The 24,502-nt window shown below is 54.4% G+C and overlaps 9 protein-coding genes across 9 annotated transcripts; 4 read left to right on the top strand and 5 right to left on the bottom strand.

The window, feature by feature from the left end:
* Nucleotides 1-115: 115 nt before the first annotated feature.
* ALG11 (asparagine-linked glycosylation protein) lies at nt 116-1,942 on the bottom strand (the record flags this gene model as incomplete). Its single annotated transcript, XM_062878070.1, has 4 exons — nt 116-321; nt 376-1,357; nt 1,410-1,545; nt 1,608-1,942. The coding sequence occupies 4 exons, from the start codon at nt 1,940-1,942 to the stop codon at nt 116-118; spliced, it is 1,659 nt and encodes a 552-aa protein (XP_062733900.1).
* Nucleotides 1,943-2,600: 658 nt separating this feature from the next.
* On the top strand, nt 2,601-4,076 carry QC761_309220 (uncharacterized protein; the record flags this gene model as incomplete). The annotated part of the gene is made up of 1 exon (XM_062878069.1): nt 2,601-4,076. The coding sequence occupies one exon, from the start codon at nt 2,601-2,603 to the stop codon at nt 4,074-4,076; it is 1,476 nt and encodes a 491-aa protein (XP_062733899.1).
* Nucleotides 4,077-4,305: 229 nt separating this feature from the next.
* On the bottom strand, nt 4,306-5,175 carry PEP12 (SNAP receptor; the record flags this gene model as incomplete). The annotated part of the gene is made up of 1 exon (XM_062878068.1): nt 4,306-5,175. One exon carries the CDS (start codon nt 5,173-5,175, stop codon nt 4,306-4,308), a length of 870 nt encoding a protein of 289 aa, XP_062733898.1.
* A 242-nt stretch (nt 5,176-5,417) lies between these two features.
* Nucleotides 5,418-8,865, top strand: QC761_309200 (uncharacterized protein). Its single transcript, XM_062878067.1, has 4 exons — nt 5,418-5,835; nt 5,893-6,746; nt 6,792-8,374; nt 8,475-8,865. Exons 1-3 carry the CDS (start codon nt 5,688-5,690, stop codon nt 7,806-7,808), a joined length of 2,019 nt encoding a protein of 672 aa, XP_062733897.1. The 5' UTR covers nt 5,418-5,687; the 3' UTR covers nt 7,809-8,374; nt 8,475-8,865.
* Nucleotides 8,349-9,275, bottom strand: QC761_309190 (uncharacterized protein). The gene is made up of 2 exons (XM_062878066.1): nt 8,887-9,275; nt 8,349-8,823 (listed from the first exon to the last, which is right to left on the bottom strand). Exons 1-2 carry the CDS (start codon nt 9,099-9,101, stop codon nt 8,556-8,558), a joined length of 483 nt encoding a protein of 160 aa, XP_062733896.1. The 5' UTR covers nt 9,102-9,275; the 3' UTR covers nt 8,349-8,555.
* A 1,656-nt stretch (nt 9,276-10,931) lies between these two features.
* QC761_309180 (uncharacterized protein) lies at nt 10,932-15,080 on the bottom strand. Its single transcript, XM_062878065.1, has 3 exons — nt 14,728-15,080; nt 12,935-14,675; nt 10,932-12,874 (listed from the first exon to the last, which is right to left on the bottom strand). Exons 2-3 carry the CDS (start codon nt 13,323-13,325, stop codon nt 11,463-11,465), a joined length of 1,803 nt encoding a protein of 600 aa, XP_062733895.1. The 5' UTR covers nt 13,326-14,675; nt 14,728-15,080; the 3' UTR covers nt 10,932-11,462.
* Nucleotides 15,081-15,842: 762 nt separating this feature from the next.
* QC761_0057650 (uncharacterized protein) lies at nt 15,843-16,334 on the top strand (the record flags this gene model as incomplete). The annotated part of the gene is made up of 2 exons (XM_062872534.1): nt 15,843-15,956; nt 16,053-16,334. The coding sequence occupies 2 exons, from the start codon at nt 15,843-15,845 to the stop codon at nt 16,332-16,334; spliced, it is 396 nt and encodes a 131-aa protein (XP_062733894.1).
* Nucleotides 16,335-16,636: 302 nt separating this feature from the next.
* Nucleotides 16,637-18,956, top strand: QC761_309170 (uncharacterized protein; the record flags this gene model as incomplete). The annotated part of the gene is given in 5 exon segments (XM_062878064.1): nt 16,637-16,720; nt 16,728-16,786; nt 16,854-16,866; nt 17,004-17,846; nt 17,906-18,956. Coding segments are annotated over 5 exon segments (1,977 nt in total). The 3' UTR covers nt 18,884-18,956.
* A 70-nt stretch (nt 18,957-19,026) lies between these two features.
* Nucleotides 19,027-21,344, bottom strand: QC761_309160 (uncharacterized protein; the record flags this gene model as incomplete). Its single annotated transcript, XM_062878063.1, has 2 exons — nt 19,027-21,227; nt 21,296-21,344. 2 exons carry the CDS (start codon nt 21,342-21,344, stop codon nt 19,354-19,356), a joined length of 1,923 nt encoding a protein of 640 aa, XP_062733892.1. The 3' UTR covers nt 19,027-19,353.
* Between the last annotated feature and the right edge of the window lie 3,158 nt (nt 21,345-24,502).

Here is a 24,502-nt window from a genome sequence, read left to right as displayed (position 1 = left end):
TCATAATAAAGCCCCCCTTTCAACACCATATCCCCTTCAGCCCATCCCACCATTAATGACTTCAGGAAAAAAAGGGTATCCATGTATTCTATTGTCGCAAGCAAAATCAAGCCCCCTACACCCTCCTCTTCTCCGTCGTGACCTTCAACTCGTTCAGGCCGATAACAGGTTCCATCTCCCTCACCCACCTCCTCGCAAACTCCTCCTCCGTAAACCTCTTTGCACTCTCCCTCGCCCGCAGCCTCACCTCCAACGGGTTCTCCAAGCTCAACGCCTTTTCAAACCCCTCAGCAAACTCGCTCGGAGTCGTAGCATGGAAGCCTGTCACCACATCATCAGCACCACTCTTCTCGTGTGTCGCCCTGTTGCACTCACCAGTAAACCCCCCCTCGACGTCCACAACAATATCCATCTTCGGCCCCCCGCTATCATGCACCACGCTCACCAACCCAGCAGCCTGGTACTCCACCACCCCGATGCCAAAGTGCTCATTCCACATCCCGTTCACGCCCACGCTCGCCCTCCTCAGCCACTCCAAGATCTCAGGCCAGCTCGCATCCAGATGAAACTCCACCCTGGCCTTGATGTGCAGCTCGTTCACCAGCAACCGGAGCTGATACACCCTCTTGGAGTCGTGATCATCCCTTACACTGCCCACCAACACCAGCTTCGCCTCCTTGGCCGCCGGGCTCTTGCTCGTTTTGACAAACTCGGCAAAGGCCTGGAGGATAAGCTGGTGGTTCTTTTCTGGTCGGAACTGCGCAATGTATAGCAGCACCTTTTCCCTCTTCTTTTCGCTTTCAGGGGAGACTTCGACTTCTTGCTCGAGTTCACTGACGGCCACCGGAGGATACACCACAGCAATTGGCCTGTTAGATCTTCTCAAGGGACCCCATAGTTTCTGAATGTGACCCATAGTCCAGGTAGAGTTGGTCATGACCACGTCTGCGGAAGCCCCAACATGGGAATAGACCTTGGCGAATAGCTTCCAGTACAGCTTCTTGGCCTTGCCGCGAGTGCCGGTGCCCTGGCCGGCGTGGACCCCCTGAGAGCCAACGGTGGAGGTGGGATCAAGAGATTCGAGCATGTCGGTAGAAATGGTGGGATAATGCACGTATGCGGCCGTGGGAATTTCCGGAAACAAAAACTTGGAGAGCCCAAGCGCAAAGGCGTAGCCCATGGTGTCAACAAAAATGTCGGGAACCAAAAGACTGAAGGCATCCCAGGCCACGATGAGGGAACCAAAAGACTGGCCGGCAAGAGTGAAGCGCGGCCATGTGGAGGCGAGGACCCAATGGCGGGTGGTGAGGTAGAGAAAATTGACGGTGGGAGGGTGGAGGTGAATGTTGAAGCGGTTCTGACCAGATTAGCAACGACGGCAGCAGATGTAGAAGCCAAAGGTGACATACCTCGACTCTAGACAGGATGGCATCCTTGTTCACATCATGATCCCCAGTGTAAACTATACACTTTGCTTTTGGCCAGCGCTGCTGTGTCGCACGGATGGCCGCCCACAGAACTCTCTCTCCACCACCTCCAGCATTACTTGAGGTCTCATTAGCCATATCCTCCCCAGTCTGCGTGGTGCAGGGAAGAAGTAGACCTACCAAAAAGGGTGAAAGAAGCCCACGACACCATCCCAGTCCGCCTCACCCTTGCCCCCATTCCCCGACGTCCCAACAGTGTATGTGTCCACCTCCTCCCACTCCTCATCCTTCCCACTGCTGCTACTGCTACCGCTGCTCCTCCGGCCTTCCCGCCACTTCTTTTCGTCCTGCTCAGTGAGCTCGAGGATATGCGACAACCGACCATCCGTCTTCTTGCGAAGGTACAACCCCAGCAAAGCTCCCACGGCGCGGAACAGCAACGGGCCCGCGAGGGCGAGGATGGGAATGAGACATAACGCGGGAACGACGGCGAGAGAAGAGATACTTGACGGCATTCCGGAGGGCTTTGACTTTCTCTTTCATGTGCTGACGGCGTGTGAGGGGCTCGCTCGGCTCGTCGGGAACAGGATCGTGGGAAAGGGGAAGAGGCACGGCTGTTTCAGAGGCCGAAGTGGCACGCCGACCACCGGGAGGAGGAGGAGGAGGGAGGTTCGGGAGGGAAGCTCTGAGCTTGGAGCGCGCTATGCTTCCAACTGTCGATGGGCAAACAACGGGCAAGCCAGTTGTTGGATGGAGGTTTGAGGGAACGAAATGAAGTATCAGGTGGGTGTGGATAAGTAGATATGAAGGTCTTAGGAGGCGGGCAACAGAGTCGAAAGGATAGAATGTCAATGTAGAGCTCAAGTCACGAGCGTGTACAGAGACGGGAGGTGGAAGAAGGTTTACGCAGTAAGCTGCAAGCTGGTCAGAGCAATGGATGAGGGCATGGATGGCGCTTGACGTACGATGCAGCTTCCCTGTCACGCCCCACGTTCCCGTGCAGCTACCAGAAGCACGGGCCAGATTTAGTGGCTTACAGGGCTCCCCTGCCACCCTTCTAGCGGGTAAGATGCCAAGAAACAGTCGGGTCTCTCTACAGGACCTTTCTGGTCGACATTTCTCAGCTCACCCTTCCCACTTTACGCACACCTAGCTAGATACCCCACGCTCACCATGGCCCATGCCATGAGAGCAATCGGCCGTCTACGGGCCGTCCGGAGCTCAGGGGCTCTGTCCATTTCCCCATCAGCTATCCGCGCCTTCAGCTTAGCTGCTCACAACAGAGCCTCCCACCCGGCCTTCACCTCACCTGCCTCATCCACACCTCTCAGACCAGGAACCAGACTATTACAGCACAAACTCAACAGTCAACCCCAAACCAGGTCCTTCTCCCTCATTAACGCCTTCGACACAGCCATATACAACGCCCAAGAGTACCTTCTCTTCCTCCACACCTCCCTCAACATCCCATGGTACCTCACCATCCCCCTCTTCGCCATCTCCCTCAACATGGTCCTCCGCCTCCCCACACGCCTCTACGTCCAGAGCACCTTCCACAGACAAGCCAAGCTACGCCATCTCTCCGAGATCTTCGCCGTCCAAGAAGTCCAAAGGCAGACGGCTCAACAAAAAGGGAAAGCCAGCAAGATGGACCATCTCCTCCAGAAGCTCCCCGTGCTTCATACCAAAGCCAACAACAAATTCAGAAAGCGATGGAAGCTCCAACCCTGGCGCATCATTGCAGCCCAGCTCGTAACTTTTCCCGTGTGGCTCTTGGGCATCGAGGCAATCAGATGGCAGAGCACCGCCACGGGGGGTCTGCTGGGGTCGATACTGAACTGGTTTCGTGAGAAACCGGTCACAGCAAAGGCTGCCGATCCTGTCGAGCTGGCTAATTCTGCTATCAAGCCCACCCTACCCCCACCACACTTAGATAACTCCCTCACCGAAGCCATCTCATCATACGCCCAGGACATCGCCACCACCACAGCAACAACAACAACAACAACAGCAACAACAACCCAACCAGCAATGGAGGGCATCCTCTGGATCCCAGACTTTGCCCTCTCCGACCCCTACCACATCCTCCCCTTGACCCTCTCGGCCGTCCTCGTCGCCAACGCGATCCCCAAGGACAAGACAAAACTCGCCAGGATGTTTGGTAAAGCCCCAGTCGTGAACCCGGACGAGAAGCTCACCGGGAAAGAGGAGTTCCGCCGGAGGCTGATGCTCACGGGAGCGAGGCTGAACTTTTGGTTCTCGGTCCTTGTCGGGCCGTTGACGATTGGGTTGCCGGCCGCGATGCACCTTTACTGGATCACGTCCAGCTTGGGTAATTGGATGGCGAAGAGGCTGTTTGATTTGGTCTGGCCGGTGGAGAAGCCAAAGGAGCTGATGAGGATGAGGCTGGAGCCGTATTTCATTTATCCCATGCCGGTGGAGAAGAAGAGGAAGCCGGTGGTCGAGGTGGTGAAGACGGCCGAGACAACTACCAGGCCACCGGTGGTGACGTCGAAAAGAGCGGCGACCGCGACTACGGTGGTCAAGAATGATGCGGAGGTGCCGCCGCAGACGAAACCGGCCCCGGCGAGGCCAGTGTCTCGGTTTTCTGCCGTTCGAGGGGTCAAAAAGGAGGAGAAGGGAAAATAAAGGGTAGACGTGATATGACTGTAAATTCTGCACTGTACATATAGAGGAAAGCGAGTCTTGGAGGACAAAAAGCTCGCAGGCTACTTGCGCAAGGCCAAAACTCCAAAGCGCCGGAACAAAATGAACAAAACAAAGAATCGCGCCCTCCAAACCTTGAACCATCATAGAGACAAAAAAAAACCCATGTGTCATCTATCTCGTAAACTCCTGACTGGACCTCTCCTCGCGTCTAACCCAAAAACACAGCCAACAAAACCACCGTCAGGATCACCACCAAAATCAGCAACAAGCAACAAGCCTTGCTCCTCGCATTCTTCTGATATCTCGCTGCGCTCCTCAGCTCCCTGTCCGCCCCCCTCGTGTCATCCCTCACATTCTCGACATTATTCACAATCGTGTCCAACGTCTCGCCCTGCTCATTCACAATCTGCGCAACCTGCTGAAAAAGCACATTCAAATCCCCCACACCCTGCTCAATATTCCTGATTTCCTCCTCCCGTTCCAGAATGAGCGCCTCCTGAAAGTCAACCTCGTCTTGTGGTGCTAGGCGGGCGAGTTCTTGTTCTTGAAGAAGGAGTTGCTGTTGTGATCCGTGGGAGGACGACAAAACCTGGGGTTGGTGGGAAGGTGACGTGGCCGGGAGGGCGGACTGAAGCACGGAAACAGAAGCTTTTTGTTTTTCCAACGCAGTCCGCTGGAGGGATTGGAATTCTGTTAAAGAGGTGGTGAAGTCACGGGAGAGTTTCTGCTGGTGGTATTTTTGGGTTGGTGTGACGTCTTCGTCCCACGTCTGGATTTTCTTGACGCCTTCGCCGACTGATTTGAAGAGATCGCGGGATTCTTCGATTAGTTCGTGGACTCGCTCGCGGACTCGGGGGGTGTCGCGGCGGGTGCCGAGGTGGGAGATCTCCCCCGACAGGCGCTGGTTGTTGCCGTTGAGCTTGAAGAGTTTGGTGGTGAGGGATTGGTAGAGCCGGGTGAAGTCGGGGTCGTCGGTGTAGGACCCCCCGGCGATGGAGGAGCGAGCGGGGGGTTGGTTGTTGTTGTAGTTGCGGCCGGAGCGGCCTTGCTCGGCGGCGGAGAGGCGGTCGAAGGACATTTTTTCGTTGGTTGTTGAAAACAGTACGGGAGGGAAAAGAGAGGGAAGAAAAGAGCGACGGTGGGGGGATAAATGATTGCGCAAGCCTGTTATTATCAATGACTTCCAATGGAGTTTGGTTGGAGATGGAGGTTGGTTTGTGGTTCACAGTTGCCTGGAACCCAGCGCACTGGTCAGCTCAGCGGATCGGGTCCCCTTGTCAAACGACGTAATTGTAGAGTGAGGCCAATCAGACGAGGTTATCTAGACATTATGTGGGGCGGAGCTTGACGCGTTCTTGGGGTCCTTCCAGTGGACAGTGCGCTGTGCTGGCTGCTGCTTGGGTGGAGAGCGGGAAAAGGCTTGGTATTTTTTATTTACAAAGGACCCCCCAATGGAAAGCAGAGACTAACAAAATACTGAACAGACAGACAGACAGACATTAATACCCAACAGCGATAAACGACGACACCGTTTTTGCACCACCACCGCCAAACACACAAATCTTGGATCTGACTGCCGAATTTCCCAAGATGGCGGGTGCCACGGCTGCGAAAGTGAGGGTGCTGCCGTACAAGGATTTCCTCCAACCCGCGCTGCAGCGGAGGTTTGCGACGAGCGGGTTGGTGATCTTGGTGGTTGCCTACTTGGAGGCCCTGCTTCTGGCCAGTTGGGATTCATGTTGGTTCTGTCTTGTATGCGGGAATTAGACATCAGCTAACCTAAGAACACAAACAGTCCTCTGGGCGTGGTTCCCCCTTGGCCCAGCCGGCATTCGAACATTCTTCTTCTTCCTCTGCGGCGTTCTCATCATCACCCTTCGGATCGCCCAACACCACCCCGGTGTCCGCACCACGAGCTCTCCCTTTGCCACCTTCCTCGACAGCCTCCGGTCCTTCAACACGCTCGAGACGATTCTCACCTATGCGTTTTCAGCGTGGGCCTTTAGTCAAGTCTACCTGTGGTGTCTGTCTGAGGACGCAGGGCTGGAGTACATCTCTTACTACCACGCCGATCGCGCGAGATTGAACGAGAAGGCCGTTTTCTTGACCACACACTGCGTGTTGGTGGGAGTATGGCACGGTCTCAGACATTTGTTTAGCGACGTCGACCGGTTGCACTACGGCATCGCGAAGCCTCCACCCCGGGACGCGGACAAAAAGGCGGACAAGAAGGCCAATGCCGATGATGGAGACTTTAACACGCAGCTCCAGAAGCTGGCGCAAAAGCTGCCCGAGATTGTCGTCTTCACCTTGACGCAGGCCTTGACGTCCACCACGGCCACCATGATCACGTACTCGGTTTTCTTGCGGGGGTTTGTCTGGAGGCTTACCATGTCGCTCTTCCGGCCCGTCTACAACCTCCCCAAGACCAACATGACGCCCATGACGCTTCCGTTTTCGTTGACCATCATCCTGCGGTGCTTATGGACCAGCGTGCTGCTCACGTTTGTGTGGACGCTCGGCAATGAAGCCTTTTCGCTGTTCATGGTCAAGAACCCGCTTAAGAACAACAAGCCGCTCACCTCAGAGTCGAGGGACCCTAACGGCAGTCTTCTGAACGGGTTGAAGGCCAAGAAGCTGTCCATTCAGGTATGGCCCCCTTTCTACAATCAGGAATGGAACTAACAAAACCAGTGTTTTGCTATGTGGGAACTAGCCTACATCGCCCGCGACTTCCCCGACCGCCGCAAGGCCATCTACGAGGACATTGACCGCAAGAACGGGCCCATGTGGTCCCAGATCTACAAGATCTGCATCGACGTCCTCAAGCAGATTGAAACAAGAATCGACAATTACGAAAAGTACGGCAAACCCACCGTCCCGGATCCGGCGTTGGATCTCGACCGAAACAGGGCCCCAGAAAAGAAACGTCTCACTGAAACGGTCCCCAGAGACGAGGAGGTCTTTCAGCCTTCTCCCCAGAGAAGGGGCTACCGGGAGGCGATCGAGCGGACGGTGGGAAAAATTGCTACCGATCCGGGGCAGCCGTCGCAGCTTAGTCCGCGGGCGAGGAAAATCGCCGGGTTTGCCAAGGAGGAGCTGATCAAGGCCCAGAAGCAGGCCACGGGGACGGACGACACGGAGGGCTTGGCCAAGGACTTTGCGACCAAGTTTGTAGAGAGCCCGTTTGGTTGGCCGTTTAGACAGACGTACCGCAGAGGGGTGGCAAAGGTGCTGTTGGGGGAGCCGTTTGGGGAGGTGAGCCTGTATGCGAACGCTGCTTTTGCGCTTAGTGGGCTGGCGGTGAGGAGTTTGCAGGAGGACAAGTATGGGTATGTGCAGAGGGATGTGGCGGGGTTGGTGAGGACCTTGACGGGGTTGGTGAGGAAGGTGGAGGGTTTCAGGGAGGGGGTGGTGGTTAGCTGGACGGATGTGGAGGGGCGGAGGGAGTCGAGGGAGGTGGAGGAGATATTGGAAGGGTTGAGGTGGAGTTTGAGGGGGGTGGTGGACGGGTTTGGGGATTATGCTAGGGATGTTGGGTTGAGTTTGGGGGATTTGAGGTTGGCGAGGGAGGCGGCCGGGGTGAAGAAGGCTGTCAATGAGGAGGAGAAGGAGGTGAAGGGGAGGCGGTTGAGGTTGGCTGGGGGGGAGACGGCGGCGGCGGGGGTGAAGATTACGGAGGAGGAGGTGATGGGGAGGCGGTTGAGGTAGGAGGGGATGAGGGGGTGTACATATGGTTTAGACTTGGGTGTGGGATTATGGTCGTAAGGCTGTGTAAAATTATGGGTTTTGATATTCGGTTTGGTGTTTTGGTGGGTTTGGTGATAGCGATAAGAATGATATCCAGCGTTGGACCACTTCTCATGCTGAACCAAGTTATCATGGGCAAGAAAGAGTTGCAAACATGAAAACCGCCTGATACTTGTACGAGAAAGAAGCAAGAGCGCTGTAAGGCTGAATCTTGATAACACTTACCGGATCTGTTGTCCAAGTCGGGGCTGGAAACACCACTTTTGCCTGCCAAGTCGGTTAGGGGCAATTGTTTTGGTTTCTTCTCGTGCTGAGCAACAATCAACGCTGACAGTTTTGGAGCTTTGGGCTTGTGAACCAACAGGGTGTGATTTCTTTCGCCGCCGGTGTACACCTGAGTTCCACTTCAATGACAAAGGAAAAGATGGTTGGGTTTGTTTGGTTGTGTGTGTGTAGAAGAAAGAAGACGTGGCATCACATCTGATTCTACATCTTATACAGTCCAAAGCCAACTTTATACTCAGCAGGTATGAGCCATCATCATCTACCTTATTGTCCCCAACCAACCTCATCCGTGTTTTTCTATTACGATTAACGTTCTTACAACTTCCCTCGTTACATGTACAGCAACCTATCCCTTTCCAGCCCCCATTCCATGACCATCATCCCCAATTGCTCACATCCCCGTGTCATGAAGGGAGCAGAAAGCTACTCCTCGCACCAATCCAACGTCTCGGTAACAGTCACAGTCCTCCTAGGCGCAGTACTAACACCACCCGTAACCCCAAAGCACAAGCACCCCGTCCTGAACTCGTCGGGCCCGCTCCCGCAGTTCCCACCAACCCAGGATGGAACCCTGGTCGGTGTTATTGTTGCCTGTCTCGCCATCACCTCATTCCTTTTTTCAACTTCCTCCAGTTCATCTCGTCTCAGGAGTCTAGCGCCGGGTGTTGGCTCGACTGTTTTTGTTATTGTCCTAGGTTGGGATTTGTAATCAGTGGGATGTGGAATGGAAACGGGTGAGGGGGACTGCACATACGTCGCTGCTGGGGTGACGGTTGTGAGAAGAAAAGACCGACAATCGGCTGAGCGTTGGGTTAGGGGGGGGAGGTGGGCTCCTGTGCCTGTTACTGCGCGGTTGCAGTTGTTGCCGTGGCAGGAGGCGCGGTGGAGGAGGGGGTAAAAGTGCCCCCCGGGGTTGAAGAGGGCTGTCGCTGCTGGTAATGGGAGGAGTAATAGAGGGAGGAGTTTCATTTTGGATGGGGTTATACACCTAGACAAAGAAGTGGTGGGAGAGAGGTTGGATGGGGTTAAGGAGAGGCAGAGGATGGGTATATGAATGGAAAGGGTTTTGCTTGTGCCTTTTGGTGACTTGGATAGGTAATTACACTTGATGGAAGTCGGGGGTTTGCACCCGCATGGGATACTGTACGTGTTGGTGATGCCCGCCGCTGGCAAGGGGAGATCAAATCTCGATGAGTGCTGTGCCTCTCTCTCGCCCCTGGTCTGATGTTGATGGTTTCCGTCCGGTGAGGTCCGGGAGGATAGTAGAAGAAAATCATTGATTCACTTGCAACGTGAACGTGATCAACAAAGAAAACAGGTTGGAATTTTGAATCTCAAAATACACATCAAACAATGTGACTGGTTGTGTTTTGGTACTTTCGCGATAGCTTCACTCACCACCACCACCACCACGGACCACCCTTCCAAACCAACCCAAGCCAAGCCCACACTCAACCAAAAAAACCAAGCTTCCAACCGCGCCGCAGTTACTTTCCCCGTTCCTACCATCCAAACCAACTTGGCCCCCATTCACGCAAAGGCCCCCCTCTCATCTATGAACAGTGAGCGCATCACGATGGGTGTTTTCGAAGCTAACCCAATTCCACCTCCGGACGACTTTTGTACGCACCTACCTAATCAACAAATCCCTTTCAACCGCCGGTATTGATTGATCCTATATTCAAACACCCTATATCTACCGGTATGAACCTCGTCGCGGCAGGATATAATAAATCATGTGTGTATGTACTCTGTTAAACAAGATCCCATTCGGAAAACTATCCAGCCAACCACCTCCCAGGGGTCCTCGGGTCTCTCTTGCCGAATGTATGTATGTATGTATGTATGTATGTGCCTAATGTTGCGCAGCCAGGGGCGGCCGGGGCGGGCAGGGCAGGGCAGCGGATAAGGTGGAACCAAAACCAAAACCAAAACCAAAACTAAAACTAAAACTAAAACTAAAACTAAAACTTTCTATCACCTTTTGTCACTCATCCGAAAAGAAAAAGGGAAGGAGGCCGGGCAGTAGGTAGCTGTGACGGTGAGGGTGGGGAGGGAGCGCGTGTGAAGGAATACCGGTATGCCCAGTGACGCCACAGTATGTTTTTCTCGGAGCCTGGTTCCGAGAGCTTTCCTGGGCGAAGCTTGCGAGTATGGTGTCTGCCCAGGTTTCAAAATCCTGGGGGAAACGGTGAGTAAGGCGGATGAACTGTGAGCTGGATAGATAGGTATCTCGAGCAGTCTGTGTAGGCAGTGGTGATGCAGATTTGAGCCCTTTTGCTCAACCTGGTGTCTGTCTAAACTTCGTCTCTTTCTGATATTATTGTCGGTGACGAACGAGGCTTCATCGCAAGTAGACAACCCATATCGTTCTAGAACCCCCATCTATCGGACGCCAGCATGAATGCGAAATGCATATCGACCAATCCGTAAATCCAAACCGTTCTGTTCCTTCCATATACCTACCACATGTCCCTTGTTACCATCTGTTGTTGACAACATTGGCAACTTCACAGCCATCTCAACACACACGACCACAACATGTGAAGTTTACTATGGTCCGCAAAAAAACAAAAGAGGCTCAACTGCCGTCCTCAATTCCCGCGCAAAAATCAAGCTTTGGGTAGCGAGGCGGGATTATACAGGATAAATTGCACACACATCGATCACCCCCTTGCCCTGCCAACCTTCAGAAACAAGCGAGCCGTGTCAAACTTCCCCGCGCTAATGAGATATACAGGTACCTACATAGTGTATGATCCATCTTGACAGGGCAGAAGAGCAACCAACGTTGCATATCCGCTACCGAAAAAGTTCATGAACTGTGGGGCGGGGGAGGGGGGAGAGAAAAGCATTAATACTGCGTCGAGACAAAAAACCCCCAGCCGGTTAAAAATAGCATGTATGTAGTATTTATATGTTGATGGTCGTCGTATTCGGGTTCGAGGTGGAAGATGTGATGCTGTTATCAACGAAGGTAAAGGAGGTAAAGTAGGTATAGTATATACTAGAAGGTATTTGAAAGCAATAATGCACTTGTGAAACTGAACTCAAGCCACCCAGATAAAAACGTCATCGCAGGTATAAAAGCAACCTGCTAGTGTATATATCTTTCCTTGCCATTCCTGCCTTGTATAACCAGTTGTGTTCTTGTCCGAGGTGAAAAGGGAACCCGAAAACGCCAGTACTCCCAGTGCAACGAAAACGCCATGAATCCATACTTGGGTATGATATGCAGAAACGACTGTCCTTTACCGCCACCTACCGCCCATTTCCAGCAACAGAAATAACGAAACACCCTCCTCTCAGTTGTTGCGTCACGAAACAAATCTACCTGCCGCCACCGGGCTGATCCTTGGGGTATGGCCTTGGAACATAGCCCGGGTCGACCGGACTACTCATATCCCATTCCACCTCGCCTAGCCCCGCTGCTGTTTGTCCAGCCTGTTGGTCTCTTCGTCCATAGTATCCATGTATATCAGTTCCCTCTTCGTCGAGCGGGCTCAGTCCTAGCCCTTGCGCCCCACCTTGTGGCACCCCCTGTTGCCCGTCACTCATGTTGCTGTCGCTCCGTTGTCTGGAGTGGTGCATAGGATGATTCCGATATTGTCCCCTCGCGCTAGTATTGCTGCTTGACCTGCTCCTCACTCCGTGCTGACCGGGTAGTTCCGCAGCAAATCCGCCAGACGCGGCGAGCTCAGGGATGATATGAGGAGAAGCACCACCGCGGTCAGAGCCGCCGTCGGCTGAGAGCTCCGAGGCGTCGGATTGGTTGCGATTGTGTGAATAAGGCGTGTACTGCGTGTATTGGTAGTTGCCGTAGGCGTCCCCTTGAGAACCACTGCTTTGCCGGATAGGTGCCGGCCTCATGGGTTGGTTATTCTGAACACCTGCGCCTGGGGGCACATTGCCACTGTCGAACCATCCAGGGTCGGGCTCCGGACTGGCATGGCGGGAGCGGTTGGGTTCATCGTAGGTGGGGAACATGTTGGGAGAGGGTGTGAAGCCTCCTGCGGGGTTGGATTCGGACCGTCCGCGGTTGTTGCTGTTGGGGTCGTAGAAAGGTGCAGGCGTGCCAGCTGCAGAGGTATTGCTTTGTATAAGTGAATCAATACCAATGTCGTCTTCATAGGGAGGGTTGTAGTGGAGCTGGCCACCGTCCACTTCCATCTGATGGACTTGCGATGCAGTTTTGGAATGCGACTTTGGCATGTCTGATCCCCCCTTCTTTGACTCGACGATCTCATCACGGACCTTGTTCACACGTCGGATGATGAAGAATGCGGCGGCAACAACGACGACAAGCAAGATCACTATCCCGGCTACAATACCACCGATGGCCCCTCCGCTGAGCCCACCGCCACTCGCCGGCTCGGTTGGCTGAATTGCCGCAATCTTGAGGACCGAGGTTGGGATGAACTTGACCACTGTTTTGGCATTTTCCGAGGCAGGCACACCTACCGGAGCTGATGGTGTGGCAGTACTGGTGATAGTCGCAGTCGTGAGGAGGACTGATCCGCTGGAAGTCGATGTAAATGTTCGGACGACAGTCGTACCGTACGGTTCGGTCTTGTAACAGCCATTGATTGCACATGCATAGCCTTCTTTGCAACACCCAAAACTGGCACTTGCTGGGCACAAGGTGTAGCTTGCTGGACAGTTGGTCTCTTGAGCGCTGGCGTCAGCAGGTGGCTCGCATTTTCTTTCTCCGCAGATATATCCAACTGGACAGCATCCCCCAACTATCATACCATGTTAGCATCACACCCCCTGAGCTTCACTGGCGCCGGTTTATTACTCACGTGCAGAATCAGCACACGCAAAATAATTTGCCATCCCACATGCCGTCGTGGGCCCAGCCGTAGTCGCATAACACGAGTCAAATGCACAGGCATATCGATCTGGACAGCAGCCGCCATTCATCTCCGGGGGGCACATATGGTGTTCTGTGGCGCAAGTCGCACCCTCCAGCCTCCGTAACACATCGCCTCGCACCACCGGTGGGGGTGTAATTTGGGCCTTTGGAACCCTGTGAACGACATCGCCATCCCTCCTCTGCTGTTGCAATTGTTGGATCTGCTGCAGTGGGTTTCTCCCCATGTGTGACGCTGAGACCAGAACATCCTGCCCCAGCAGCGCCGAAAAGGTCAGCACCACACAAAAGGTGCACTCCCAAAGGCCTTGGCCGCGCATCGTGGCGCCTTTTCAACTTCTTCCCTTCACAATCCTTGTGACTGTGGCTCGGGCGTCTTTGAATTGATTGTTATTCGGCCCGCTGCTCACTGCTGACTGCTGCTTGCTGCTGGCTGCTTTGCTGTGCTGTGTAGCCGACCCGTATGTTTCAACCAATTGGTTTCAGGCCGGGGTAATTTAAATGGCGCCGTCTGGATGCTTCCTGTGTGAGTGTAACGCGAGTCTTCGAGAAGGATTATGCCGTCTCAAAAGGCACGCTTGTCGCCGTCTGGTCGGAAGGTTCTGGTCACCGTGTCGCAAAAAAACGATCCAAATCTCAGATTTGGGTTGGGGGTGTTTGGGAGTGATCTAGATGTGATTGGGAATCGGGCAGGCAGCTGCTTTTGTTCTTTGAGGGGGCTGAGCTGAGTGTACGGACAGGTGCAGGGCGCCACTATCGGGACCTAGAGTTCGGGGCCGGGGGTGGTTTACGACATCTCTCACAGGGGGAGGGGGAAAACGTGGGATGCAGTAGGGCTGAGAAGGAGACGGCGAGGAACTTCAAGGTAACCTTTGCTTGTCACGCTGACTGCTGCTGTCTGACTTGTCTGACGGGATAGTGTTTATTGGGTTGCAACTTGTTCGTATGTAAAGGGACCAAGAACAATGGCCGCGTACACGATGATGGGCCCAGACCTCTGGGTAGGATCGCCATGAGTGTCAGGGGGGGTCATCGCTCTCAATCTGATGGCGACACGACGAGCAGATATCGCAGGAGCCCCTCTTTTCACTCTCTTCCGCGTCTTCCATGAGCCCAACACAGAGCCTGTGCCCCCAACGACGAGCAAACTTTCGTCTTGCCATTGATCGCGGGGATTCCATTGGCCTGATAGTAAGGCCGACTACGGCCCCCATCCGGGTCGAGGGAGCTTGAGGGGAGAAGAGAGAGGGAAGGGTGTGGCATCTTTTGCAATGGTAGGGTTGCGATATGCTGCTGATTCCGCAAGACCACTGCGCCGATGCGACCGGGTCAGCACGAGGCAACCAATAGTCGCCATGGCTGGGCCGTGTGAGGTCCAACTGCAGAACACACCCGCTGCCCATGTAGGCTCGAGGCGGGGTAATCGGTATGCCCTCGACGGATGAAGAGGACCTATAAATGGCCAGCCTTCAGACCTCGAGACCTCCCAGAAGCATGAGGGCGGCTGCCGCTGCTGCTCTGGAAATCCTGGCACTTGACCGAGTCTTCTCGGCAGGCCCTAGGTCTTTTATGTCATGGAGAGGCTGGTCCGGCGACGAGGTCACCAGAAGAGGCGGCTTCTCCGAGCAGTTCTCCACTGGCGGTATGCGGGCATGGACAATATCGCAACGCTGTGAGGATAGTAAGCGCTTATCTGGAATATTCCTTCGTAATTTTTTTTACCTTGGCTTCATCGTTAGCAGGCTGTCCTTCCTATTTGATTTTGAACGGCATTTTTGGTGGGGCGGTGTCGCATCCAGAAGATCCCAACAGCTGGCTGGTGCCTCTGTTTCACGAGTGCGGGCGTGGTTTAGTCGTCTGCAAGCCTCCTCTTGGACTGACCAGGAAGGATGAGGTTGAAGCGGAATCCGGGGAATTTCGTGGCACCTTGTGCAGGTCGGCAGCCAGCCGTCATTCCCAACGGCCAGCTGTTGATCTTCTCTGAGCCAATGGGAGGGGGTTTCTTTTACATGACCTTTGCTGAGTGAGAGCTCGGGCCACATAGCACATCACTCATCCACTCATCCCTCTCACCCACACGCAATTATTTCGATTTCTAAAGTAACAAGTCAAAGAACCTGTCATTACGCAGTTTTCTGTTCAAAAAATCGATATTCACAATGCAGGCAGCCAGGCACCGACTTATATCTTTGCGGGAAGACATCCAGGGCTGAAAAGTGCATATTGCTTGGTCACATCTCTGCTACACACCGAGCCACAGAAAACGCCATCTCGATGAATTGATACAGCGGTCAGCCCCACCCCCCCTTTGGGGCACGTCAGCAACCATCGGCTTCTCCTTCTCCCGGAGCAAGCCCTCCAACGGCAAATGGTGGTCAAATGTTTGGATCAAGAGAGCCGTTCACGAATGGCATGGCATGACCGGCTGCTCCTCGCTTCTGCACGCCATGGCAGATCTTGTAAATGACCATGGCCATCGACAGATGCGGAGGACCACTGAGAGCGCTCGAGCTCATTGTTGCGCACCCAAGACAACCGACGGCGGCTTGATACGACGTGGCGGACTGCCGTATGCTACCTCAGAGCCACTAACGTCGGTTGCGGCGCCGAAAGACGTTGCGATCCGTTGACACCGATGTTTCTTCTGCCCTGGCCCCCGACATCATCATTCGTTTCCTTCTTAGCCTCCTGGGTCGACTGCGTGTCTGGGGTCCATCCCAGCAGACTGGACGGCCCGTTGAGGAAATTTTGAATATAGTTCCGATGCGTTCATGCGGCCATGCCGACGACATCCGGTTCATGAGGTGACAGGAACTCAGCTTCAGCTCTCTCTGTACATGTACCATGCCCCTGTGCCCTGTGCTGAAGAAACCTCGGTCCTCCCCAAAGTGTCGCAAGTCATGCCCTTGGGGGATGGTGGTTTCATCATATACATACAACAAGTGACGTTGGTTCGAAGCCTTCCAGGGAAAGGAAAATAAGATGGTTAGCGAGGATTGCCACTTTGATATTCTGGGCAGAAACAAGCACTGACAGGCCGGCGATAGACCCAGATCAGTCGCGGCGCCAGCGATGGCCTAACAACGGCCCGGTCAGCCGTTCCCCAGACCCCGCACGTTTTCCTCCACACTGCCATCGCCAGTGCAACGCCTGGCATCCAGAATGCTACTTTGCCGAGACGGCATTTGAAAGGCCTCGCTTGGGTATCCAGCACCCTGCTAAAGAGCACTTGGAAGGTGTTGTCAGTCTGCGCACTCGCTTCTCTTCTTCAAGCCCGGAGCTTCACACCGAGAGAGCTTCATCGTGTGCGAGCCGGCGTGTTCAGCTGACCGGCGCACGCTCGTTCGGTCCTTTGGCTCAATTTAAACGGGCTTAGTTTCTTGGTACATTATTACCTCCTGTTTTCCATTATCCACACCTCAGATACTTGAAAAGGGGTTGCCACCCGGTCTGGTCGTACAGACTACGTGACCATATCACATCACGTTCTCTACTCATATCGTCCTCATCTCAACTCCAACGCCAACCTCTTCAGCCCCAGAGCTTCAGCAACACTTCCCGCGTATCCACGTCGCGTCACTGAGGAAGGAAGAGGGCTAGACGCCCTGGCCTACCTTTTCTCCTGCAGACCATGCCCAATGGGATAAACAGGAGCCTATTTGTACTCACCAAGAAACGACGACCAAAGCTGTCAACTCGGATTCAGGAGAGGAACGTGTGAGAATGTTGCTGTACACGCGACTGGCGCCTCCAAAGCCACCCAAGAGGCGGTCAAGAGGAGGTAAGAACAATGCATTCATAACTTGCCCCTCACATCAGATAGCTAACAAGATATGTTTGGGATATAGGTTGTACATTCTGGTGAGTTCCCACATTGCCTGCTTGACACAGCTGCTAGTTGGTTTGATATGTTTTTCTGACTCCAATGCAGCAAAGAAAAGGTTTGTCTGGTTGCCCTACAGTCTTTGGGCAGACTGTGTTTCTAATAGCCTTAACAGAAGAAGAAGTGCGACGAGAAACGGCCGACCTGCTCGCGTTGCTCAGAGCAAAGTGTTGAGTGTGTGTACGGGACTGTGAAACCAAGACAGCGAAAACGACGTGAATCTGCGCCGCACACGGCAGCAGGTACATCTTCCGAACACTACTCGGGAGCTCGACGACTATCTGAACTCAGCTATTACAGTCACAACTCTAGTTATCTCGGTTGGGGTGTCGAGAACCGTGGTCAAGACTTGACGCGTTACGGGGAGCCGCCAGCTGTTATCTTCAACACTCATTTTTCCCTCGGCGAGTACCCTCCCATCGATATCTTGGACGACTACCCCAACGAGGACCCGCAAGAATCGCCAAACGGAGGAAGCCCGGAGGCCGATGCCCCCGCTGACGATGAAGGGGCCTCACCTGCCGCCGGGCCGATATCACCACGAGCTGCATCGAAGGCGCCTCCTGACTTGGCCATGATTGCGCCATGTTCTGTAGCGTCGCCGCTTCAAGAGTTTCACGCCCCCGCCTTTACCGAGTTCACCGAGCGTCCGAACCGCAGGGCGCTGATCGATCACTTTTGCAACGTCTTGTCACATCTCATCGTCTTTCGCGAGGAGACGGGCAATCCGTTTCAGCAATTGATACTCCCGCTCACACGCAAGAGCCCACCGGTGCTGAACTCGATCCTTGCGCTTTCATGCGCCCACCTCGAGTATCGCGGGATTGAGAACTCGGAAAAGTCTCTTTACTTTCACAACCAGGCCATACAGGGCGTGGCGCAGATGATTGCGCAAAAGGAAAAGGCCAACAGGACAGACATTCTGGCGGCCATAATGCTGCTTGTGTATTATGAATGCGTAAGCTCAACCGCAACGTCTTGGAACCTCCAGATCAGTGCTGACACCCTGCATGCTAGCTCGTCCAAAAAGGCCGCTCCAACATCGTAGCCGGCCACCTAAAGGGCGCCCTGACAATAATGTGCAGCACCGACGAGCTGCTCGACCCGGCAGGCGTCTTTCTCGAGAGAGCCTTTCGGTTCTACGACGTGATCACTGCTTTGTCAAACAACACCTCCCCGATCAGCACCACCCCCTCCCCAGGCGGCCTGCTCCCCTTCTCCCCCATCGGCGCGACGCCCACCTCCCCGCTGAGCAACATTGACACTCTACTCGGCATGTCAACCACCCTCTGGCCCATCATCCACCGACTCTCCGGCCTCTCCTCCCTCAAATCCTCCCTCAACCACGCCATCTCGTCCAACTCCTCCCCGACAAAGATTGCCGTCTTGAGAACAGAATTCAGCTCCACGGCACAGGCGATCGAGGCAGCGTTGAACAACTGGCAGCCGCAGCTGCCTGCTGACTTTACGCCTCCGGAGGGGAATGATGATCCAGAAGCGGACCCGGTGCCTGTTGTGGCTAGCAGGGGGAAGTCGAGTAATATCCCGAGCATATACCACAACTCGCTTGCGTACCGGCATGCTTCTTTGCTTTATTTGTATCGGACCATTCTCGGGTATGGGAGGGGGCATGGGCTTGTGAGGAGGCACACGAGGTTGACGCTGAAGAATTGTGTGGCCACTGTTGGGCATAGGGGGCCGATGTCGGCTTTGCTTTGGCCGTTGTTTGTGGCTGCTTGTGAGGCGGGGGAGGGGAGGGATAGGGAGATGGCGAGGGAGGCGTTCGAGAAGGTGGAACGAAGGCAGGGGATGAGGAATATTGGAAGGGCGTGGGAGGTTGTGGGTGAGGTTTGGAGACGGGTGGATGAGGAGGAGAAGGGGAAGGAGAAGGAGAAGGAGAAGGAGGAAGAGGGGAAGGCAAAGGGGAAGGAGGAGAGGGAGGAGCTGTGGAGGACTGTTTGTAGGGAGATGGAGATTAGTTTGGTTTTCGGGTGAGGAACCAAGGGGGGTAATGATGGTTTTGTATGCATAATGACGAGGGTGTGGGAAAGTGGCGGCGTTTAATAAGGGGCGGGGGCGGGGGGTGGGTATTCAACAAGGTAAATATGGATGGGGAAAAAAGGAAAGGGGTATATATCTTGTGTATGTTGGGAAGCAAATTGATATGTGTACCTATAAACCTCATCACATTTCAAGAAGAACAACAAGAGTTTTTGAGCATTTATATACCAAAAAAAACCTAAACAGAACAACTCATGAGATGATGCTATATATATATATTCATACAATGCGAAACATCCCAGAAGATCCCCCTCTCTCAAAAAGAGAATCCCCCTTTCAAAATCTTTCAAGTTGTGACTGATCCCTCATTATTCCCAAAAACAAACAAAAAAAAAAAAAAAAAAAAAAAAAAATTCCCATGGCTACCCCTTTCTTTTCCCCCTCCTTCACAACCTACTCCCTAGTCAAAGCTGAGCCTGCGTCTCCCCCAACTTCTTGCTCGCAAAAGCCCCAAAGTACGCATTCAGCGCGTCCACCGTCGCGCTCCCCTCCTCCAGCGCAACAACAACACCAGTGTACCCATCCGGCCTGACGACCACAACCCCACCCCTTTCCTCATCCAACCCCATCTTCGCATGCGCCATCGCCTTCGCGTCAGGGTAATTCCTCGACCACCGATCATCAGCATAAACATTGTCCTTGTACCTCGCCAGCAGCGCAGGCAAGTCCCGGCTAATCTCAATCTCGTTCCTCTTGGCGGCAAAGATAGTGCAGATGGTGAAGAACTTGGAGTGGGGGTTGTGCCTCTCGTGGTGAGAGACAGAGTCGATATCGGCGCGCTGGTAGGCAGAGTAGAAGCTGTTCTTCTTGGCAAGGCCGGCGGCGAAGTCCTTGAGGGCTTGGCCCGTGACGGAGGGCTTGCCGGCGAAGACGAAGAGGCGGAAGGCGCCGTTGAGGGGGATCTCCTGCTCCAGATGGACGACGTTGGCGTCGACGACGCGGGTGACATCGGCGTTCCTGAAGAGGCGGCCGGGAACCAGGGCGTCAGACTTGGCGATGACGTGGGATTGGGCCGGGTGCTCGGGGGACCAGTTGAGCTGGTTGGCCTTGTAGGCTACGCCGTAGCCGGAAGTGAAAGAGCAGGACTCCTTGAAGGTCTTGATGAATTCGTTTTCCTCGGCGCCGGAGGAGGCCTTCTGGGCCGTGGCGGCGGCGACCTCGTTGGAGGAGGGGGGGCGCTGGGAGAAGAGCTTGGCGTACTTGTTGTCGAAAGACAAAAGAGTCTCGGCGACGTCCTTGCGCTCAGGCTCGTAGGTCTCGAGGATGGACTTGTGGGCGAGGCCGCCCTCGACGGCGTGGATCTTCCAGGCGAGGTTGAGGGCGTCGAGGAAGGCAGTGTTCATGCCCTGGCCGGCCTTGGGGGAGTGGGTGTGGCAGGCGTCGCCGCCGAGGAAAACGCGGTGGTCGAGGGTGTACTTGTCGGAAATGCCCTGGCCGATGGGGTAGACAGAGTACCACTCGACGCGCTCCCACTCGATGCTGTAGGGCTGGAGGATGCGCTTGGCCGAGGCCTGGACCTCCTCGACGGTGGCCGTCTTACGGGGGTTGAAGTCGGGGTCGGTGGAGGAGGCGATCTGGATGTAGAGGCGGACCATGTTGTCCTCGCGGGGGATGACCATGATGGAGCCGTGCTCCGAGTGGATGGTGCACTTCATCTTGATGTCGGGGAAGTCGGTCTTGACGACACCGTCCATGACACCCCAGACGTAGGCGATGGGGTCCTTGTGGGTGATGCCAATCTTGAGCTGGTCACGGACGAAGGAGCGGGCGCCCTCGCCGCCGAAGAGGTACTTGGCCTTGACGCTCTCCTTGAAGGTGCCGTCGACGTGCTGGAGCTCGACGCTGACGGGGTACTCGGGGTCGGCCTGCTCGTCAGAGGTGAAGCCGGTGATAGTCCAGGGGCGCTGGACGGTGGTGTTGTTCTTCTCGAGGTCGGCGATGAAAGCACGCTCGATCAGACCCTGGTGGAGGAGGGTGGTGAAGGGGTATCTGGCGTCGATGAAGTCGGGGCAAGAGGCCCAGGTGCCGGTACGGGCAATGCCCTTGCCGCCGGTGGGAGGGTCCCAGAAAGCAACCTCGTAGACACGAGCGGGCTTGTGGGCCATGATGGCCGACTTGAGGCCCATGTTGCGGAGGAGATCGAGGGAACGGGGCTGGATGCCATCGGCACGGCCAGTGGCGGTAGGCTCAGGTCTGTTGTCGATGTGCTTGATCTTGTAACCCCATCTCGCCAGGCAGGTCGAGAGCATCAGGCCGACGGGACCGGCACCAACAATGACTGTCGTGGGTGTTAGATATATCTTACTCTACTACTTCTTGTCTGTGAATTTTAAGGAGGAGGCTTACCAATGTCATAATGGTTGGGGCTGGGGTGCTGCTTCTGCTCAGAGGCCATTGTGAAGACTGAGTGTGTGTATGTGATGTCTAGAAAGGGGGGTGATGATCCAAAGAAACAAAAAAAAGAAAAAGAGAGAGAGAGGGAGAGAGAGAGAGAGATAGAGAGAGAGAGCAGCACTGGGTATCTTGGGAAAAAAGAGAAGAAGGATGGAGAGATCACGATGGAAAGTTTGGGACGAGCAGGAGGTGGGAGGGGTCAAATACTTGATAGAATTTCTTCGCCCTACTTACTCCTCCTCCTCCTCCCACACCTCCGTCAGCGGCTCTCGCCAGTGGCAGATCCGTCTCGCGCTCTCTCGACGCTTTCCCAGAAACCGGGATCCGGGCCAGGATCCGAATGTCGGGCCAGATGGACGGGGTTCACGGGGTGGACGGGCTGAGACGCCAATGCATGGTGCACCCTAGGATCGCGGCAAGGAGCTCGGGATGATGACCAGGGGGGACTGGATGGGACTCGCTGGAGCGCCTGACTCGGAAGCGAAAAAGCGACGAGGTTCCTGTCCTGACGTATACTAGATACCGGCAAGGTACACGGCTGTGTAGGCTGTGTAGGGCTGCTCGGGTCACCATTGGCCGAGAGATGGGACAAGAGGCCGTGACATCGCTCTGCTGGCATGGAGGACGGCCACTACGGCGTCAGTGGGCGTCACGGGAGTCCATCTTTTCCAGAAAACTGCTGGCGCCATGTGGTTTCTTCGGGCGTGAGGGGTGGTTCGAAATCGGGACTTGTTCACGGTAATCGATATAGCGGGGCCGCCCTCCTCCACCACGGCTCCAAGTGTCGGGAGTCAAACCCCCTGTCCTTTACCCCACACCCTAAGAACATCCCAAAGCCTCGACAACAGGACCTGTTAGGGTCTGACAACTGTCAGCCTCCCGTCGCCAGCCGAGTCCGCTGCTATGCGTGTTCCCTGATTGGTCCGGCTGGCCGCTGCCCCGGTGCGGTAGCGCAGCCGACTGTCTGAGCCGTGTCCGCCCCAGAATGGTAGTGAGTGTGGGGGAAAGTCTTGAGAAACGGTCTCCAAAAAATAGCCCGCCGCCTTCCGTCCCATCAGCCCTCTCTATGTCTCAGCCGCTATCATGAGCCGCATCCCCATATCCCCATATCCCCATACCGTTGTAATGATGTCGTTTCGTTCGCGCGCTCGCTGTGACTGAACTGTCCGATATGGGCAACCATACGGACAGTTCACAGTCCACAGTCCACAGTTCACAGTCCGCAGTGTCCGTTTTCTGCTCATCTGGTGATATCAGTGTCATCGATCTAAGCATATTCTTATCTCCGAACCTCAAACCCGAAGTCCCCAACTCTATCACACCCAAACATCACCCTTCTTGATACTTCATCCCACCACAATCCTACACCTCGCGCCTTCGTTTTCGCTGAAGATTCGGATTTTCAGTATAGTTCATGCCACACTAGCGCCCATCCATGCAGCCACCATTCCACATGATTGCTCGGCCTCTCAAGAACCCAGGGGCGATCGATGCTGGAGATATCATCAACAGCGCTATTCCAGGAGCGAGAACCTGGGGTTGGGATCCACCGCCCACATACGAACTCCGAGGAGCAGGTGCGGGAGTTGGGGTCGCCCCCCGACGTTACTTTTTTTGGTCCGTCAGGCGGACTGCGGAAGAGTGTGGGGGTGGGCTGACTGGGAGGGCTGTGAACGGCTTTGACGTGCGGTTGTGATGATAGGTGATGTAGATAGGTAGGTAGCTATACCTGCCGGTCGTTGTCGTATATGAACCTGACATAATGCTGCTTCCTGTCGAGATCTGGGAGCCACGTCGGCGAGAGTGGTTGGATGAGCAAGTCCCGTCGAGTCTGTTGTTGACTTGGTGCTGTTGTAGCTGACAGCCTGGCTGAGTATACTGTCTGGCGTCTCCTCGTCCTCGATCTATCATCCCCCTCCTTGACGTAAATCTTCGATCTCGGCATCAAGACAACATGAAACATGATGAGGGTAGGTCACAACAACAACCCTGCAACAACCCAGTCCCAAACTCGGTACCGAACCACCGTCACAAAGCCTGCAGATGATGATATCTCCAAGATGACCGACACCCCCTCCAGACTTTGACACCTGCCACTATCACAGGAGCGCATCCATCATTCCAGTCCTTACACACTCTGTAAACTGGCACGTAGCAGCCTTGTCCCCCCCTTACTCACCCCCTCCCGCGGTAGCGAGCCTATTGGAACAGTTCCAGAACCGAGCCTACCAGAGCCCGGCCTCATATCAACCCTAGACAAAGTCTCCATCTCAGCTGAGATCCGGGACCCATCTTACAAGCTTTTCCCACTTCTCCAACCCGCAAATAGGGAGGGGGAAGGGGGGGGCAGTCGTCAGTTTGAAGTGTTATGTAAGACTGTACGTAGAGGCTTTGCTATTTATAGCAAGGCATGTTAGAAATGCAACAGGGGCATGCATCTACATCGTACGGATGGTTTTTTAAGGCCGAGGGGATAGATGTATGGGTATGGGTCTGGGGGGGTATTAGTGGTTGCCGAGAATCTTATATACGGTTGCTCTGCCAGTGGTGTCGTTGGTAACACTCTCATTATGAGGGCAAGCAAAGCCAAAAGATCCTCGTAATTATCAAGATCTCTGCCCCCCCATTGTGGTATTTATGCACCTTTCGGCTCCTCCCTCCTCTCATCAAATCCCACTATGATAACCCATAAACCAGCATGATGTCGGTTTACATTCCTCCCCTCATAACTCGAATCCCAACGCTGATGATAACGCGAAATGCCCAAAACAGAAACAAAACAAAAACAAAATGCAGCTCAACTCGCTCGCTCGCTTGAACAGAACAACAAAAAAAGCATTTGAAGGCCGCCCAATTTCCTCTTGTCCCCATCTTAAAATTGCTGGTTTTATTTTCCTGTATTTACCCCTCTCTCCCTCTTTCGCCTTGTTGCCTGCTTCCCATCATATCATGAGATCGAATGCGTGGAGGTGAAAGAAAAAGAAAAAAAACATAGAAACGTAAATGTAAGAATCATGATGTTCAAAATCAAAATAGAAACATTGGATAGTGAAAGGGGGGGAAAAAACCAAGATATCCTCCCTGGCTTGCCAAAATGTAATGCTAGAACAAAACATGCATCCCATCATACCCCAACATAGTAATTCCAAAAACAAAAGC

This window comes from Podospora bellae-mahoneyi, chromosome 3 (assembly GCF_035222275.1).
Source record: "Podospora bellae-mahoneyi strain CBS 112042 chromosome 3, whole genome shotgun sequence".
NCBI classification, from domain to species: Eukaryota; Fungi; Ascomycota; class Sordariomycetes; order Sordariales; family Podosporaceae; genus Podospora; species Podospora bellae-mahoneyi.
Note: the sequence above shows the minus strand (reverse complement) of the source record. Positions and strands in the feature narration are given on the sequence as shown.

Excerpts from the sequence above, each read along its gene's own strand:
- QC761_309200 (XM_062878067.1), top strand. The coding sequence starts at position 5,688 with ATGGCGGGTGCCACGGCTGCGAAAGTGAGGGTGCTGCCGTACAAGGAT. Across the intron at positions 5,836-5,892 it reads TCTGGCCAGTTGGGATTCAT|TCCTCTGGGCGTGGTTCCCC; the intron begins GTTGGTTCTGTC and ends GAACACAAACAG. Across the intron at positions 6,747-6,791 it reads CCAAGAAGCTGTCCATTCAG|TGTTTTGCTATGTGGGAACT; the intron begins GTATGGCCCCCT and ends TAACAAAACCAG.
- QC761_309190 (XM_062878066.1), bottom strand. The coding sequence starts at position 9,101 with ATGAAACTCCTCCCTCTATTACTCCTCCCATTACCAGCAGCGACAGCC. Across the intron at positions 8,824-8,886 it reads ACCGTCACCCCAGCAGCGAC|GACAATAACAAAAACAGTCG; the intron begins GTATGTGCAGTC and ends ATCCCAACCTAG.
- QC761_309180 (XM_062878065.1), bottom strand. The coding sequence starts at position 13,325 with ATGCGCGGCCAAGGCCTTTGGGAGTGCACCTTTTGTGTGGTGCTGACC. Across the intron at positions 12,875-12,934 it reads TGCGTGTGCTGATTCTGCAC|TTGGGGGATGCTGTCCAGTT; the intron begins GTGAGTAATAAA and ends ATGGTATGATAG.